Source organism: Aythya fuligula, chromosome 13, assembly GCF_009819795.1.
Source record: "Aythya fuligula isolate bAytFul2 chromosome 13, bAytFul2.pri, whole genome shotgun sequence".
Classification (NCBI taxonomy): Eukaryota; Metazoa; Chordata; class Aves; order Anseriformes; family Anatidae; genus Aythya; species Aythya fuligula.
Window position 1 is genome coordinate 6,863,565 of NC_045571.1, and position 12,447 is coordinate 6,876,011.

General features: G+C 45.2%; 2 protein-coding genes across 2 annotated transcripts; one reads left to right on the top strand and one right to left on the bottom strand.

Annotated features, from left to right (window-relative positions):
* Positions 1-3,792: 3,792 nt before the first annotated feature.
* On the bottom strand, positions 3,793-4,361 carry NDUFA1 (NADH:ubiquinone oxidoreductase subunit A1). The gene is made up of 3 exons (XM_032196310.1): positions 4,209-4,361; positions 4,029-4,118; positions 3,793-3,889 (listed from the first exon to the last, which is right to left on the bottom strand). The coding sequence occupies exons 1-3, from the start codon at positions 4,308-4,310 to the stop codon at positions 3,869-3,871; spliced, it is 213 nt and encodes a 70-aa protein (XP_032052201.1). The 5' UTR covers positions 4,311-4,361; the 3' UTR covers positions 3,793-3,868.
* Positions 4,362-4,465: 104 nt separating this feature from the next.
* Positions 4,466-12,411, top strand: UPF3B (UPF3B regulator of nonsense mediated mRNA decay). The gene is made up of 10 exons (XM_032196169.1): positions 4,466-4,678; positions 4,817-4,923; positions 5,005-5,111; positions 6,680-6,778; positions 7,133-7,243; positions 7,917-7,960; positions 8,639-8,827; positions 9,316-9,467; positions 10,164-10,476; positions 11,314-12,411. Exons 1-10 carry the CDS (start codon positions 4,520-4,522, stop codon positions 11,458-11,460), a joined length of 1,428 nt encoding a protein of 475 aa, XP_032052060.1. The 5' UTR covers positions 4,466-4,519; the 3' UTR covers positions 11,461-12,411.
* The last annotated feature ends 36 nt before the right edge of the window (positions 12,412-12,447 follow it).

A 12,447-nucleotide genomic window follows, 5' to 3' on the forward strand; every position in this document is an offset into this window, starting at 1 on the left:
CTGGAGCTATTCATTTGAATGTGAGGCGTTGCTTGAGGCTTAGTTTATTTATAATGATATCCTTAAGCCACTTTTCTCTAAATCGACAGTGTTCTGGCCTGGAGGAGGGAGTAAAAACGGTAAATAGTAAGAAAGCTGGTCTTTATTCACAGGGCATGCCTGGAGACCTGCATACATCTATTACAAATCGATTATGTAGACGGAGATAATCATCAGGTAGCTATTTGTGTTAGAGCGAAGCTAATGATTGGCAGGGTCACTTGGCTTAACAAGACTTCGACAGCTTCCTCTACTCTGTGATATTACTGTGAAATTATTTACATCAAGCTCCCTTTTTGTTTTGGCGTGGGACAGCTTGCTAGAACCTCCCCAGTCGTGTCAGTGATGGAAAAGTAACAAAGCATACCTGAAAATCAGCCTGCTGGACTCCAGGAAGAAGAATACCTCCACCGGAAAGGTCTGCAAGAGAGGAGATACAGTGCAGAGTTTGCATTCTGAGCTTCAGGGCCGAAAAAAATCAGTCATTTTAATTAGGTGAGAGCTACTTCTTCAAAAATAACTGTGTATTTGTGCAACATTTCTGATATGGATTAGAATAGCTTTTAATTTTGGTTTAAAGCCTCTGAGTATTCTCTTGTGAAGGGAATGACTCAAAAATTACAATTGTAAATTTGTGCTAGGATAAGATCTGTGACCAGTGGCTGTGATCTGGATTGCTGGTAGGGACCCATTGCCACTAAACAGGAAAGCTAAGGTACAGAATGACTAAGCATAGGTTCTGAAGGGGAAAAAAAAAAAAACTACTCCATGCAATTTTATTCAATTTTTTTTATCTTGAGTCACAAAATACCATTGTATGGGTGAAGATTGAATTGCGGATGTGTGGACAATGTGATTAAATAAGAATTTCAGTAGCAAGTGAAGTAGAAACTTAAAGCAGGAGGTAAAAAGGAGAAAATGTGTTGAATACTTTGCCTTGTGAATTAGTAGACTGAAGTCATTTCTAGAATGTAATGTGTGCTTGGTAATGGAGGCAAAAATACGAAATATGATCTTGAGGATAAAATTGCTCCCTTTGAAGTGTAGTTATGGTCTTTAACTCAATGTCAATTGCTAGAGGCTAGAACTGTTTACAGCTTTTTCTCATTCAAGGTAAGTGAAACTGGAGTTTTACTGCTTTACCTGAAAGGATTGCTGAGTACCATTTCTGAATACTTACATCAGGTTTGATTTTGGAGATCTCTATAATGAAATAGACGCTTGCTGTTGCTTGCGGGATGGGTTTTCTGCGTGTTGGGATGCTCCAGAGAACTCTGTAGTGGTACGTCTTGCTGTATGTCAGTTCTTCCTCACAGAGAAATTCAGACCAGTGAAGCCAGCTTTCATGAAACTCCCATGTCTGCTGAACAAACACATGGTGCTAAGATTCCCTTGGTCTGGGAGAGATGACTTAAGGGAGGTGTGAAAAAGAAACTGAAATGCTCTTATTTAATTTTTCACACTATTCCTGTGCCTGTGTAAGATGCCATGACCTCTTGAGTCACGAGTGGATGGAATATTCACTCACAGAAATGTATTCTTCAATCTGCTGCCGTCCTCTCTCCACTGTGAAGTCCTTGCAGGTGGTCCACTGAATATTTTTGGCAACATATTCAGCTTCTAAAACAGACAGAATGCTGAGAATTTCTTCTGGAAAAGCTCTGAAATGTTCTAAGACATTGCAAATAGAGCGAGCACACTACCTTTCTCTTTTTTCTGCAGGGCTATGAATTGTTCTGTTGCACCATGTATCACATTTGCGATGATCGTATCTACTGTTTCATCAAGGGCAGCATCTTCCTTTTCCTTGTCCATTGTCTCCACCTTTAGAAAGAGAAATGTAAAAAGAGAAATGCCCCGAGACGGGGTTGGCCTTCAGAGCTACAGGATCCGTTGGACAAACTCAGGCTGGTCTGGACAGGGATATTGAAACAGCAGCAGGCCCACCTCCCCGTGTGATCCCTTGTTTCTTGCACTCACCTCTGCTCAGACCTAATTTGTGCAGCTTTAAGCTGTGGAGGCTACTGTTGTTGCTTCAAAAATGCTCGTCCTGGTCTGGTGGAAGCCTGGAAGAGCGGTTACAGGGGTGGCTGAGGTGATGTTGGGGAACTCTGCAGCACTGGCAGCGTCGCTTTGCCTGTCCCTTCCTACCTGTGGGAGCCAGCAAGCCCCACGGGGCCTTCCTGGAGCTGCACCCTTACAGCCCTTGTGGTCTTGCCTTACCGCCTCCGGGAGTGTTTGTGGTGTTGTCACGGCGATCTGGTCATGGTGATCTGATCCGGACGCTTGGCATCCCACCAGAAGTACGGGCTGTGGAAATTCCTCTCCAGCAGGACAGGCTCTCAGGCAGGAAGGTGGTGCCAGCAGGGAAACACACAGACTCGTCTGGCTTTGTTGAGTCTGTCGGTCTCAGCGATTTGGGAATTGCACCTGCCTCCAGTGCTGTGCTCTGCAAAACTCAGGCTCGGGCTGCAAGGTGCTTGGGCCATGGGGCTCCTCAAAGGGTGCTGGACCACTGACTCTGACTGTAAGTCAGAGGCATTTTAGCAAAACGCAGGGGGATAAATCCCCAGCAGCTGCTCTGCCAGGACAGCAGGGGAATGTTAGAGGAATAAAGGGGCAAAGTGGAGATGCTGGTCCCTGTGGTCTGACAGGCACTTCCCTTGGCTCATTTGCATGTTCTGCATTTCTTACTGGACTTTTGCTTGCTTGATTTTGTCACTTCATTAAGAAAATTGGGAAGAACTGCAACACGAGAGGCTGCTTTGAAACAGATTGGCAAAAAGGGCCCAGAGGCCCAGGAGTTGTGCCAAGAAATGCAGAAGCCTCCATGGGAAAGCTTGTTGGTAAGCTGGAAAATGGCTCAGCAGCTGATGGGGTCTTGCCCTGGAACTGCTGGAGAGGTGAGGCTCAGGACACAGACCATTGGGGAGTTCTGTGTGTGCAGTGTGAGCAAGTAAAAAACATTGATAGCATCTCGTCCAACAAAGGAAGCTTCCAGCTGCTGCTCGGGGTGTGCTCTGTTGGGTGTGCACAAGGTGTGGTGTGAAACGGAAAAAAACTCTGCTGAGCCCTGAAAGCTCCATGGGGACGGGCTGCTCTTTCTGGCTCCTCTGCCTCCTCGTTCATGCAGGCAGGACACGTCTCGCTGTAACTGCAAGGCCCTGGTATGTGAAAGGATCATAGCAATCCCTACTTAAAGCAGCCCTGCTCTGCATCTTCAGTTGTTGGTGTAGTTTGGGACTTCTCCACTTGGTGGTAGGTGCTTTGAGCTTGTGTTTCACTGATTCCCAAGCTCTCCTCAGTCCTTCCAGCAGACAAGACTTTGTCAAGCTTGTCATGCAGGGGCCCAAACCGAGACTGAGGACTTCTAGAAAGCAACAGCAGCTGGAAAGCTCAATTAACTGTCTCCTCTTAGAGCCTGGCTGGTGTCCCCAGAGGTGCCAGATGTGCCTGCCCTTGCTCAGTGACACAAACTGTGACATAGAGGTCAAGGGGACTGATAGATGCTCAGGCAAATCCCAGCTAACCACTGGAGAAAGTCAGATGAAAACTGGCCTGACCTTGCTGTCATTTATCCTGTGTGAATGCAAAAGAATTCTGTGCCTCGCAAAGAAAGAAGCAATTCGGCGTTAATGCAGTGACACAGGGTCTGCCTTTCACTCTGACATCTGCCAGAGGGCAGCAGACCATTTTTTTGTTTGCAGAGGAACCAATTCTCTCCAAAGCCCCCAGACAACACACACAGAAGGATTAAATAGACGTGCATCTTTATTAGGGACTCGGACCACAACGCACAGCCGTGCAGATCCTCCGAAGCGCCGCCGCCTCAGTGTATGTTCTCCAAACCCTAGAAAACAAATCCACCAAGTGACAGCCGCCTCGGCACCGCGCCCGTCCCCAAACTTTGGGGACAAACGCGCTGCCCTCGGGGGCGCCCTTGGCTGCCCCGAGCCGTGACGGAGCAGGCCGGGCCCCCCGGCACCTGCCTTGGCCTCGTAGTGCTTGCTGCCCCCCGACAGCCGCTTGTCCCTCTGCATCAGCGCCCACTGGTAGGGGTAGCGGGCCACCCTCTTCTCCTGCGGGGCACAGGGGCGAGGGGTCAGGGCGGGCCTCACAGGGCCCGGGGGGGGCTAAAGGGGAACCGGGGGGGTCCCGGCCGCGCTGACCTTGCCGCCGCTGGACCAGCGCTGCACGAAGACGGTGGCGAGGCCGGGGACGCTGAGGCAGGCGGCCATGATGGCCATGCCGGGCAGGATCTCGTACCACATCCCCGCCGCCGCTCCGCTCCCTGCCCCTCAGGCGGCCGCTCCCGGCCTGCCCCTCGCGGCCGCGCCGCTTCCGCCGGCCGAGCGGTGCCCGCCGGGAGCTGTAGGCCCGGGCGGGGGCGGGGAGGGCCGGGGACCGGCGGGCCCGGGCGAGGCGCAGCCGCGCGGCCGAGGGGGGCGCTGGGGTTGCGCGGCGCTGCCCCGGGCCCGGCATGAAGGAGGACAAGGAGAACGCCAGGCCCAAGGAGCGCCGCGGGGGGCCCGGGCCCGCCGTCGGGGCCGGGGCCGGGGCCGGCTCGGAGGGCAGGGCCGGCGGCGCCGAGCTGGAGCGGCTGGAGCGGCCCAAGGACAAGAAGGAGGCGCTGAGCAAGGTGCGGCCTGCGCCGGCCCGGCCGTGACGGGGCCTGACGGGGCTGGGGGCGCCTCCGGGGGTGGGGGGGAGCCCAACGGCCGCCCTAATAACGAGCCCGCTACTAACGAGCCCGCTAACGGCCCTAACGGCCCCGCAGGTGGTGATCCGGCGGCTGCCGCCCAGCCTCACCAAGGAGCAGCTGGAGGAGCACCTGCAGCCCCTGCCCGAGCACGACTACTTCGAGTTCTTCGCCAACGACTCCAGGTAGGAGCTCTCCCCCGCCGCGGGTGGGCCCCCGCCAGCCCCCGCCGGCCGCTCAGCCTTGCGCCTCGTCTCTCTCCGCAGCCTGTACCCTCACATGTTCTCGAGAGCCTACATCAACTTCAAAAACCAGGAGGATATCGTGCTCTTCAGGGACCGCTTCGACGGCTACGTCTTCGTTGATCACAAAGGCAAGTGGGCAGCCCGTGGCCGTGTGTTCTCCTCCAGCCTCGTGTGAGCAGTTTGTGTGTGTTGGCTGGGCTCGAGGGGCGGGTGTGAGCTTCCCAGCACACCACCTCTGGTTTCTTGGATGCTTGTTTTCAGTGCCTTAAGTGAACGTGATGCCCTACATCAAAAAAAAAACAACGCACCACCCAGGTCAAATATTCTATTCTTTGCAGAAATTAGTCTAGGTTAATTATATATGTAAGTGTGCTAAATCTAGTTAAATGTGGTTCAGGGTAGTACGGTATCAAAATCATTTGTTGTTGGCGAGGCTAATACTTGTGTCGTGCATTGTCATGCCTGAGTACGAAGCCTGCGGAGTGCCAGTGGTGGGTGTTGTTCCTCTCCAAAGAAAAGGAAGCTGAGGCTAGTGCTGTCACCCTCTGTGCCTCGCCTCTACTGTTCTGTATGTTTCTAGCAATATGACCTATTTTTGGTTGCATTTTCATTCAAATTAATATCTTTGGCACTTCAGAACTGAGTGAGCCATTTTGGTTCAGTACAAGGAACGGCTTGTTCCCTGCAGTTGTGGAAGAGACTGCTCTCTGGCAACATTAATCTTGTCAGAAACAAAAACTTAGTTTAATTAATTGGGTAAACACCCAGGTATTTAGTCACTACCTATCTCTTTTCTAAACACCCGTTAGGTATTCAGCACAACTCAGTTTCAGTTTTGTAGCTTAGAACAGCTTACGGTGGGTAGCATTAAAACTTGTTAGTCTTTTGCCAATAGACCTTGAAAATTGCATATTTAGTGCAAGGTTTGTCAGGAGCAGTTGTCTGGGTTTCAGTAGGCGAAAAGTTTCATATTGATCTTTGTTTCTAGTACATGCATTTTAACTTTCATCCATCCAGGTGTTTTATGTGACACAAAGGTCTATTCTTGAGAGCCTGCCTTATTTAGAAGGGTTGCATGACCAGGTTCTCGTAGTGCCTGTGTGTGTTGTGTTTTGTTTTTGTTTTTTAAAAGATTTTACTTTGCAGTTTAACAGCTTACTCGCTGCCTTTGCCATATCAAACAACAATATTAGATTTATTCAGCATTTACGTTGCAAGATGAAACCTTAAAGCCAGCCTGTAACGTGTGGTTGTTGCATTCTATTGCATGCTGCCAACAGTTGAGGTTTGCCTCAGTTGCCTTAACTTAAAATGTTCTCTTCTGCTTGCACAGTGAATGCATGGTCTGTGGGATGAGGATGCTGTATGGTACAGTGTACCTGGGGTGGCTGAACTGACAGCTGTGGGCAATCCTAAGTCTTGTGCTTCTTTGTTGTTGTGGGTCTGTGAATTTGTTAGTATGTTAACATTGCAGGAGGGTATGTTTCATGAATTTTGCTGTACCTAAAATTACTTTGGCTAAGCAGCTTTTAAAATGCAAGACTTTTATTTTTTTTTTAATGTCATTGCAGTAGTCTCTTCTAGTATTGCATATTCCCGGTGAGGCTCATCTTCCTGTTTTAGCCACGTACACTGTGTTCTATTTCAAATCTGTTCCATATCTATTTTAATGTATTTTTTCCTCTCCTCTTAACAGGTCAGGAATATGCTGCCATAGTAGAGTTTGCACCTTTCCAAAAAGCAGCAAAAAAGAAGAGCAAGAAAAAGGATGCCAAAACTGGGACCATTGAAGATGGTATAACAGCTAGCTAATTTGTTTTGCATGTACAGACTGAAGTCCTACCAGTAGCTGGAATATAACATTTCCAGAATATAACACCATAGCGTGTTGAAAGAATGCTTAATTATATGTGGAGCTTATTACTTCTGTTTTGTCAGCTGCTAATTGGTTAAATGTGATTGTCCCAGACAAACTTAATAGAGCAGCTTATTTGAGGATTGCCAGTTCATGGAAAGGCACCATATAAACAACACAATTTGTACAAACCTATTCCAAACTTCCAGCAGTGAACAAGCGGATTCTTTCTCATGCTACAGTGCTTTTTTTTTTTTTTTTTTTTTTTTTCCCCTTCTCTCCCCTTCCCCATAGATCCAGAGTACAAGAAGTTTTTGGAAAGTTACAGTGCAGATGATGAAAAGTTAACCTCCACTCCTGAAACCTTGTTGGAGGAAATAGAGGCAAGAAACAAAGAGCTAATAGGTATGGAAATCTATGTACTGTAGTTACATTTTCCTAGAGCACAAAGAAACATACGTGGTGTAATTTGAAGCTGTGATTTCTCAACCTTGAAGAGTCTGTATTCTTTTGTACGTTTGTTTACTTGGTATTGTTAAACCTTTAGGCTAATATTATTCAGTGTGCTTTCTCTTGCTCCTATGATCTAAATTCACACCTTTATTTGAATTTTATAAGATAATCTTCCTGTTTTAAACTGCTAGTCAGATGTTAGTTAGTCAGATAAGTCTGTGAAGTGGCTGCATTTCAGGGAGATGCAGTGATGTTCCATGCAGGCACACGAGAAGTTCTATTCTGGTTGAGTAAAATGGACCAGAAGAAGAAGAATCTTTTTCTTAAGCATGTCAGCATGTTTACAGGTATGTTTTTTCAAAGTGAGGGAAGCTGAGAAAATCATAATGCAGACTAAATATCCCTTTATAGATAGGTATGCTGGTTTACAGACTAATATCCAAATTCATTGAATTGTAATTATTGTCATTGTTTTAGGATAGCATTGGAATACTTATTGCACTGCTGTGTTGTGTGAGAGAGATTGCATATTCCATAAAGCTTCTTCATAGCATGTAGAGTTTTGCTATAGGTATTGCAGTATTGGATAAAACATCGTTTACATTTGCTTTCATATATTCTCTAGCTAAAAAGACTACTCCCTTATTGAACTTCTTGAAAAATAAACAGGTAAGACTTCTCTCCAGAATCTTCTTGTTGCCTGCAGATGCATTAATTTGCTCCCTTAGAGTATGAATATGTATAATACGTATTTTGCAAGGTATAAATTGGTATGTTTCTGCTCTTCCTTTTAAAGAAAAAGCTTTCAGCCCAAATTCCTTGTTAATATATGGTTCACGCTATTAGAGTGCTGGCCTTTGTATTAATGGTGGCACTTTATGCACGTTCTGGTCACAGCTAGCAGTGTGCTAGATGTTTCTGTGGTGTTGCAAAACCAGATTCCGTTTTAATGCAGTTGTGGCTGAGGTCCTTGTAGATGATCTTTCTCCTGGCACGTATCATTTTAACTTTTAGCAATGGAGAAAATCACTGATCAGTCAGATTTAGCTAAAATCAGAATGATAAAGGCTAAGTCTAATGTTTATTTCCTTTCATAAGTCTTGACTTGTACAGTTTTTAAAAAACAAAACCACAACAAAACTGCTGCAAAAATTCAGGTTCACAACAGTGCGATAGAGACAACAACATGTTTTTCTTTAATAATAGGGACAGTTTTGAAATGAGTTATTTTCTGATGGAATACTCCATCGCTTTGTAGCAAGATATCCTGTTGGCCTTAAAGGGATGTTTTCTATAATAAAAATGCACTGTTTCTCTCTTTTCTTCTCTTTTCTTTTACAAACACAGAGACTGAGGGAGGAGAAAAGAGAGGAGAGGAGGAGGAGAGAACTGGAAAGAAAAAGACAAAGAGAAGAAGAAAGAAGAAAATGGAAAGAGGAGGAGAGAAGGAAGAGAAAAGAAGCAGAAAAACTGAAGAAAGTAGACAGATGTCCAGAAAAAGAAAGAGACAGATCAAAAGAAGAACCAAAGATTAAGGTCTAGAACAGTTCTTTATTATAAACTGTTACATTCCCTTTCCCCTATTATTTGTATATCAGTCTTTCAAAATGTGCTTTGAGTATTGTGTGAAGAAACACATGGGTTTGGTGTTAGCAAATGACCACTTTTTTTGTAACACTCAGTATTAGGCATTGTAAAAGTTAACATGCTGTAATGCTTCATAGTACTATTTAAAGCTTTTGTCATGTGACTGTTGTACATGCTGTGGTGAACAGACTCGTGAATTTACTATGGAATAGAGACTATTCTTAAGCTTCTTAACATGGCGTGTTTTAGGAGAAAAACCCTAGCCTGCTGTGTGGATTACGCTTACTCATACACTCCAGCTTTTAGAAGTACTGCGATTTGCAGTAATGTTAATGTATATTTCCTACCGGACTGTGGTTCCTTTGCAATTTCGGTGTTGTGCCAAACAGTATGTGTTAGAGTGAGCTTTTTAGTTGAGACTTCTGTTTTCTTTGTAGCTACTTAAGAAGCCTGAAAAAGATGAAAAAGACTTGGAGAAAAAGGAAAAATCCAAGAAACTGGAAAAAGAGACTCTGAGGGAGGAAAAAAATGCGAGTAGTGCATCTGCCAAACGATCTGATGGGGAGACAAAAGAAGAGAAGGCAAAAAAGTATTCTAGTACTTGCTATAAATATCTATATGTATATATAACTTGTTTCCTGATCATACTGAAGGTCAGGCTGCTCTGCCATGACCATGTTTTGAAATTCTTTTCAAATCATTTTCCTGATAGAAGGCCTGGGATGTGTTCTCTGTGGCTGTGCACATCCCCATGATTACAAGAAGCTGTGTGAATTACCCGGTATTTCTTCACTAGTGGACAAATTTGAATATTTTTGCAACTTTCTCTAGGAGCTCTGCAAGAGAAGCCCAGGTGTAGAGGACCTACAACAGGCCGCGGGCACAATCCTTGCAATGAGAATTATAACCGTGGCAAGAGGAGAGGCATACTCCAGTTACTAGTCCCTTTTAAGTCTTGTAAAAGTTCAGAGTGGAAAGTCTAATTCTCAACAGCTCCATGATCTGCTCAAGGTTCAGTGCTGCCATGTGAGGCAGAGAAATTGAGGTGCTTTCCAAAGCCAGAGGAAACTCAGCCAGCTATGTGAGCAGAAGGCTAAGAAATGCTAGCACTCAGTGCCATCTCTGGTTACCGTGCATGACTCGGGTTAGGACAGTTTCCCAAAAGCTCCCTAGAACCTACCAATCTCTCGTCTTCATATTGCAAATTTACACCAGTATTACATTGATCTCCCAGCTCTGTTTGATGAATCTTTTGAGCTTCATTTTCAGTTTTGTTTTCATACAGATCAGAAGATGAGTGTGTAAAGGACTACAGGGACCGAGATAGAGATTTTGAAAGAGACAGAGAATATGAGAGAGCACAGAGGGAGAAACTGAGACGCCAGGAAGAAGAGCGTCGGAGGCAGAAAGAGCGCTTTGAGAAAGAGAAGGTTTTTAGAAGAAAAGAGGAAGAGGTGAAAAAGGAAAGAGACTTGCTCAGAGAAAAGGGAAAGAAAAGTGATCTTACAGACTTTACCAGCGGCATGGACAAATCTGAGAAAGTAACCAAAGACGATAAAAAAGAGGATACAATTAAGAGGGATCGTATCAGAAACAAGGTGCTGGGTTTCTTTAAATTCATGTGCTAATTCATAGGGGCCAGTATGTATTTTAGGATAAATACACTTAAGGAAAGAACCATGTGGTTTCTGTGAAACTTTTCCATGTTAATGTAACAAAGTTTGCCCCTGCTAGAAAGTTTCCACACGTTTACTAAATTTTGTGATTTTTTTTTCTGTTCCTGTCACTGTATAGGAATTAAGCCAAGGTAGTAGGCTAAATTATAAATGCACTGATTTCACTTTATTTGATGATTTTTGCCAGCAGGCTTGATCCTTAAGGTGTCAGTAGAGCATCAGTAATTCTATTTGTGTATCTTTGCTGATGCTATGCATGCCTGAAAAGACATCTCAACATGAGAGTGACAACAGTTTCCTCCAAAACAGGGACAATTCTGCTACATGCAGAATGACAGAATAAACTCATGATAGTATAAACTCAGGGTATAATGTCTTGAGTTCAGTTTTGTTTGATCTGGGAGTCTGCTTTTGCAGGATTAGTACGTAAGTTCTGTGTCATTTGAGACATTATTGGATACAAATGAAACTCAAAAGTTTTGGAGGAACTTTAAAGTTGGTCTGTATTCTAAGAGAGGGGGAACTCGTCTGTCAAAAGTAAATAACACATAATTTCAACCATGAGCAGTGTTCTTTGTGGCTTGAACAGGAACGGCCTTGATTCAAGACAATTGAAGTTGCATTGCCACTTTGGTGGAATAATAGCTTAGAACATCTTGAAAAGTTTGAAATTAAGCCATTTTTAATCTTGCTGATGCCATAATAACCATGAGAGCACTGAGGCTATGAAAGGGTCTAAATAGCTTTGATTTATTTCAGGATCGTCCAGCAATGCAGCTGTACCAGCCAGGAGCCCGAAGCCGAAGCAGATTGTGTCAGTACGAAGACAGTGCTGCCAAGCCGACAGATCAGGGAGCGGATAAGAAACAAGAGAGTGAGACCAGTAACATGAAGGAAGAGGAGTGACTAGCATGCAGGCCTTATGTGTTCTGACTGTCTGTGCAGCCAAAGAGCATGTACTACGCAATCCAGAAGTGCCTTCGAAGCGAAGAAGGAACAAAGGAAGAAGAGGGGGTGTTGCGCTGTTGGATGTTTCTGGCTAAAGAACCTCAGTTGTAGATTCGGAATTTGAAATGTGTTCTCATTTGTATTTTCAGTTATTTGAGTTTATTTTCCCAGCATCTAACTACAACAGAGAAGAGAATCTTTGCAAAGTAGAAAGACTTTGTGGCCTTAAGTTTGATATTAAATGAGTCATGCAGTCAGGAGGAGATGACACCTGGATCTAATGCCAGAGCTTTACTGTAAAGCAATCAGAGCCAGTGTTTGATGCACTTAAAGCAGAGCAAGCTTGAAGTGGCACGGAGTTAATGTGGGTGTTACTGTGTCGTGTGGTGCTCCTACCTGAGACTGTGTTAGCTAAATTGTATTGCTCTAGCACTGAGACAGGTATGCAGGCGGTGGTGGCTGAGGTACCAGTGAAGTAGAGCCCTCTGCTCGTGAAAAGAGAACATCTGGAATTGCATAAAGACCTTAGGAAGGGAGAGACCTTCCTGAGGCCTCTGAATTAATTAATTTATCCAGAGAACCACTTGAGTTGGAGTGTATGAATAAGCTGGCTTAGTATTGGATACTTGTTGACAAATTCTCATGTAAAGTCTACCTACACTGAAATGCTTATTTTTAATCACCTGTAGTTGTATGTCGGGTTCTTTTCAAGCGTTCTCCCTTGTCTGGAGCCTGAAACACTCCCGCACTCCTGCCCTCTTGGTGCCCGCTCCCCTTCCCCTCTAATTCAAAGTATTGTCTTACAGCCGAGAAAGAGAACTTCACCAGTAGCAGCTCCTTTTAAGCTCGCGAATTTTAGCCATAGCGATTTTTTTGTACCGAACCCAATAAACTCGCACAAACTCTTGCCGCCGCCGTCCCTCTCTCAGCTCCGCCGGGCCGCCA

Excerpts from the sequence above, each read along its gene's own strand:
- NDUFA1 (XM_032196310.1), bottom strand. The coding sequence starts at position 4,310 with ATGTGGTACGAGATCCTGCCCGGCATGGCCATCATGGCCGCCTGCCTC. Across the intron at positions 4,119-4,208 it reads GCTGGTCCAGCGGCGGCAAG|GAGAAGAGGGTGGCCCGCTA; the intron begins GTCAGCGCGGCC and ends TGTGCCCCGCAG. Across the intron at positions 3,890-4,028 it reads GCAAGCACTACGAGGCCAAG|GGTTTGGAGAACATACACTG; the intron begins GCAGGTGCCGGG and ends TTTGTTTTCTAG.
- UPF3B (XM_032196169.1), top strand. The coding sequence starts at position 4,520 with ATGAAGGAGGACAAGGAGAACGCCAGGCCCAAGGAGCGCCGCGGGGGG. Across the intron at positions 9,468-10,163 it reads AAAGAAGAGAAGGCAAAAAA|ATCAGAAGATGAGTGTGTAA; the intron begins GTATTCTAGTAC and ends GTTTTCATACAG. Across the intron at positions 10,477-11,313 it reads GGGATCGTATCAGAAACAAG|GATCGTCCAGCAATGCAGCT; the intron begins GTGCTGGGTTTC and ends GATTTATTTCAG.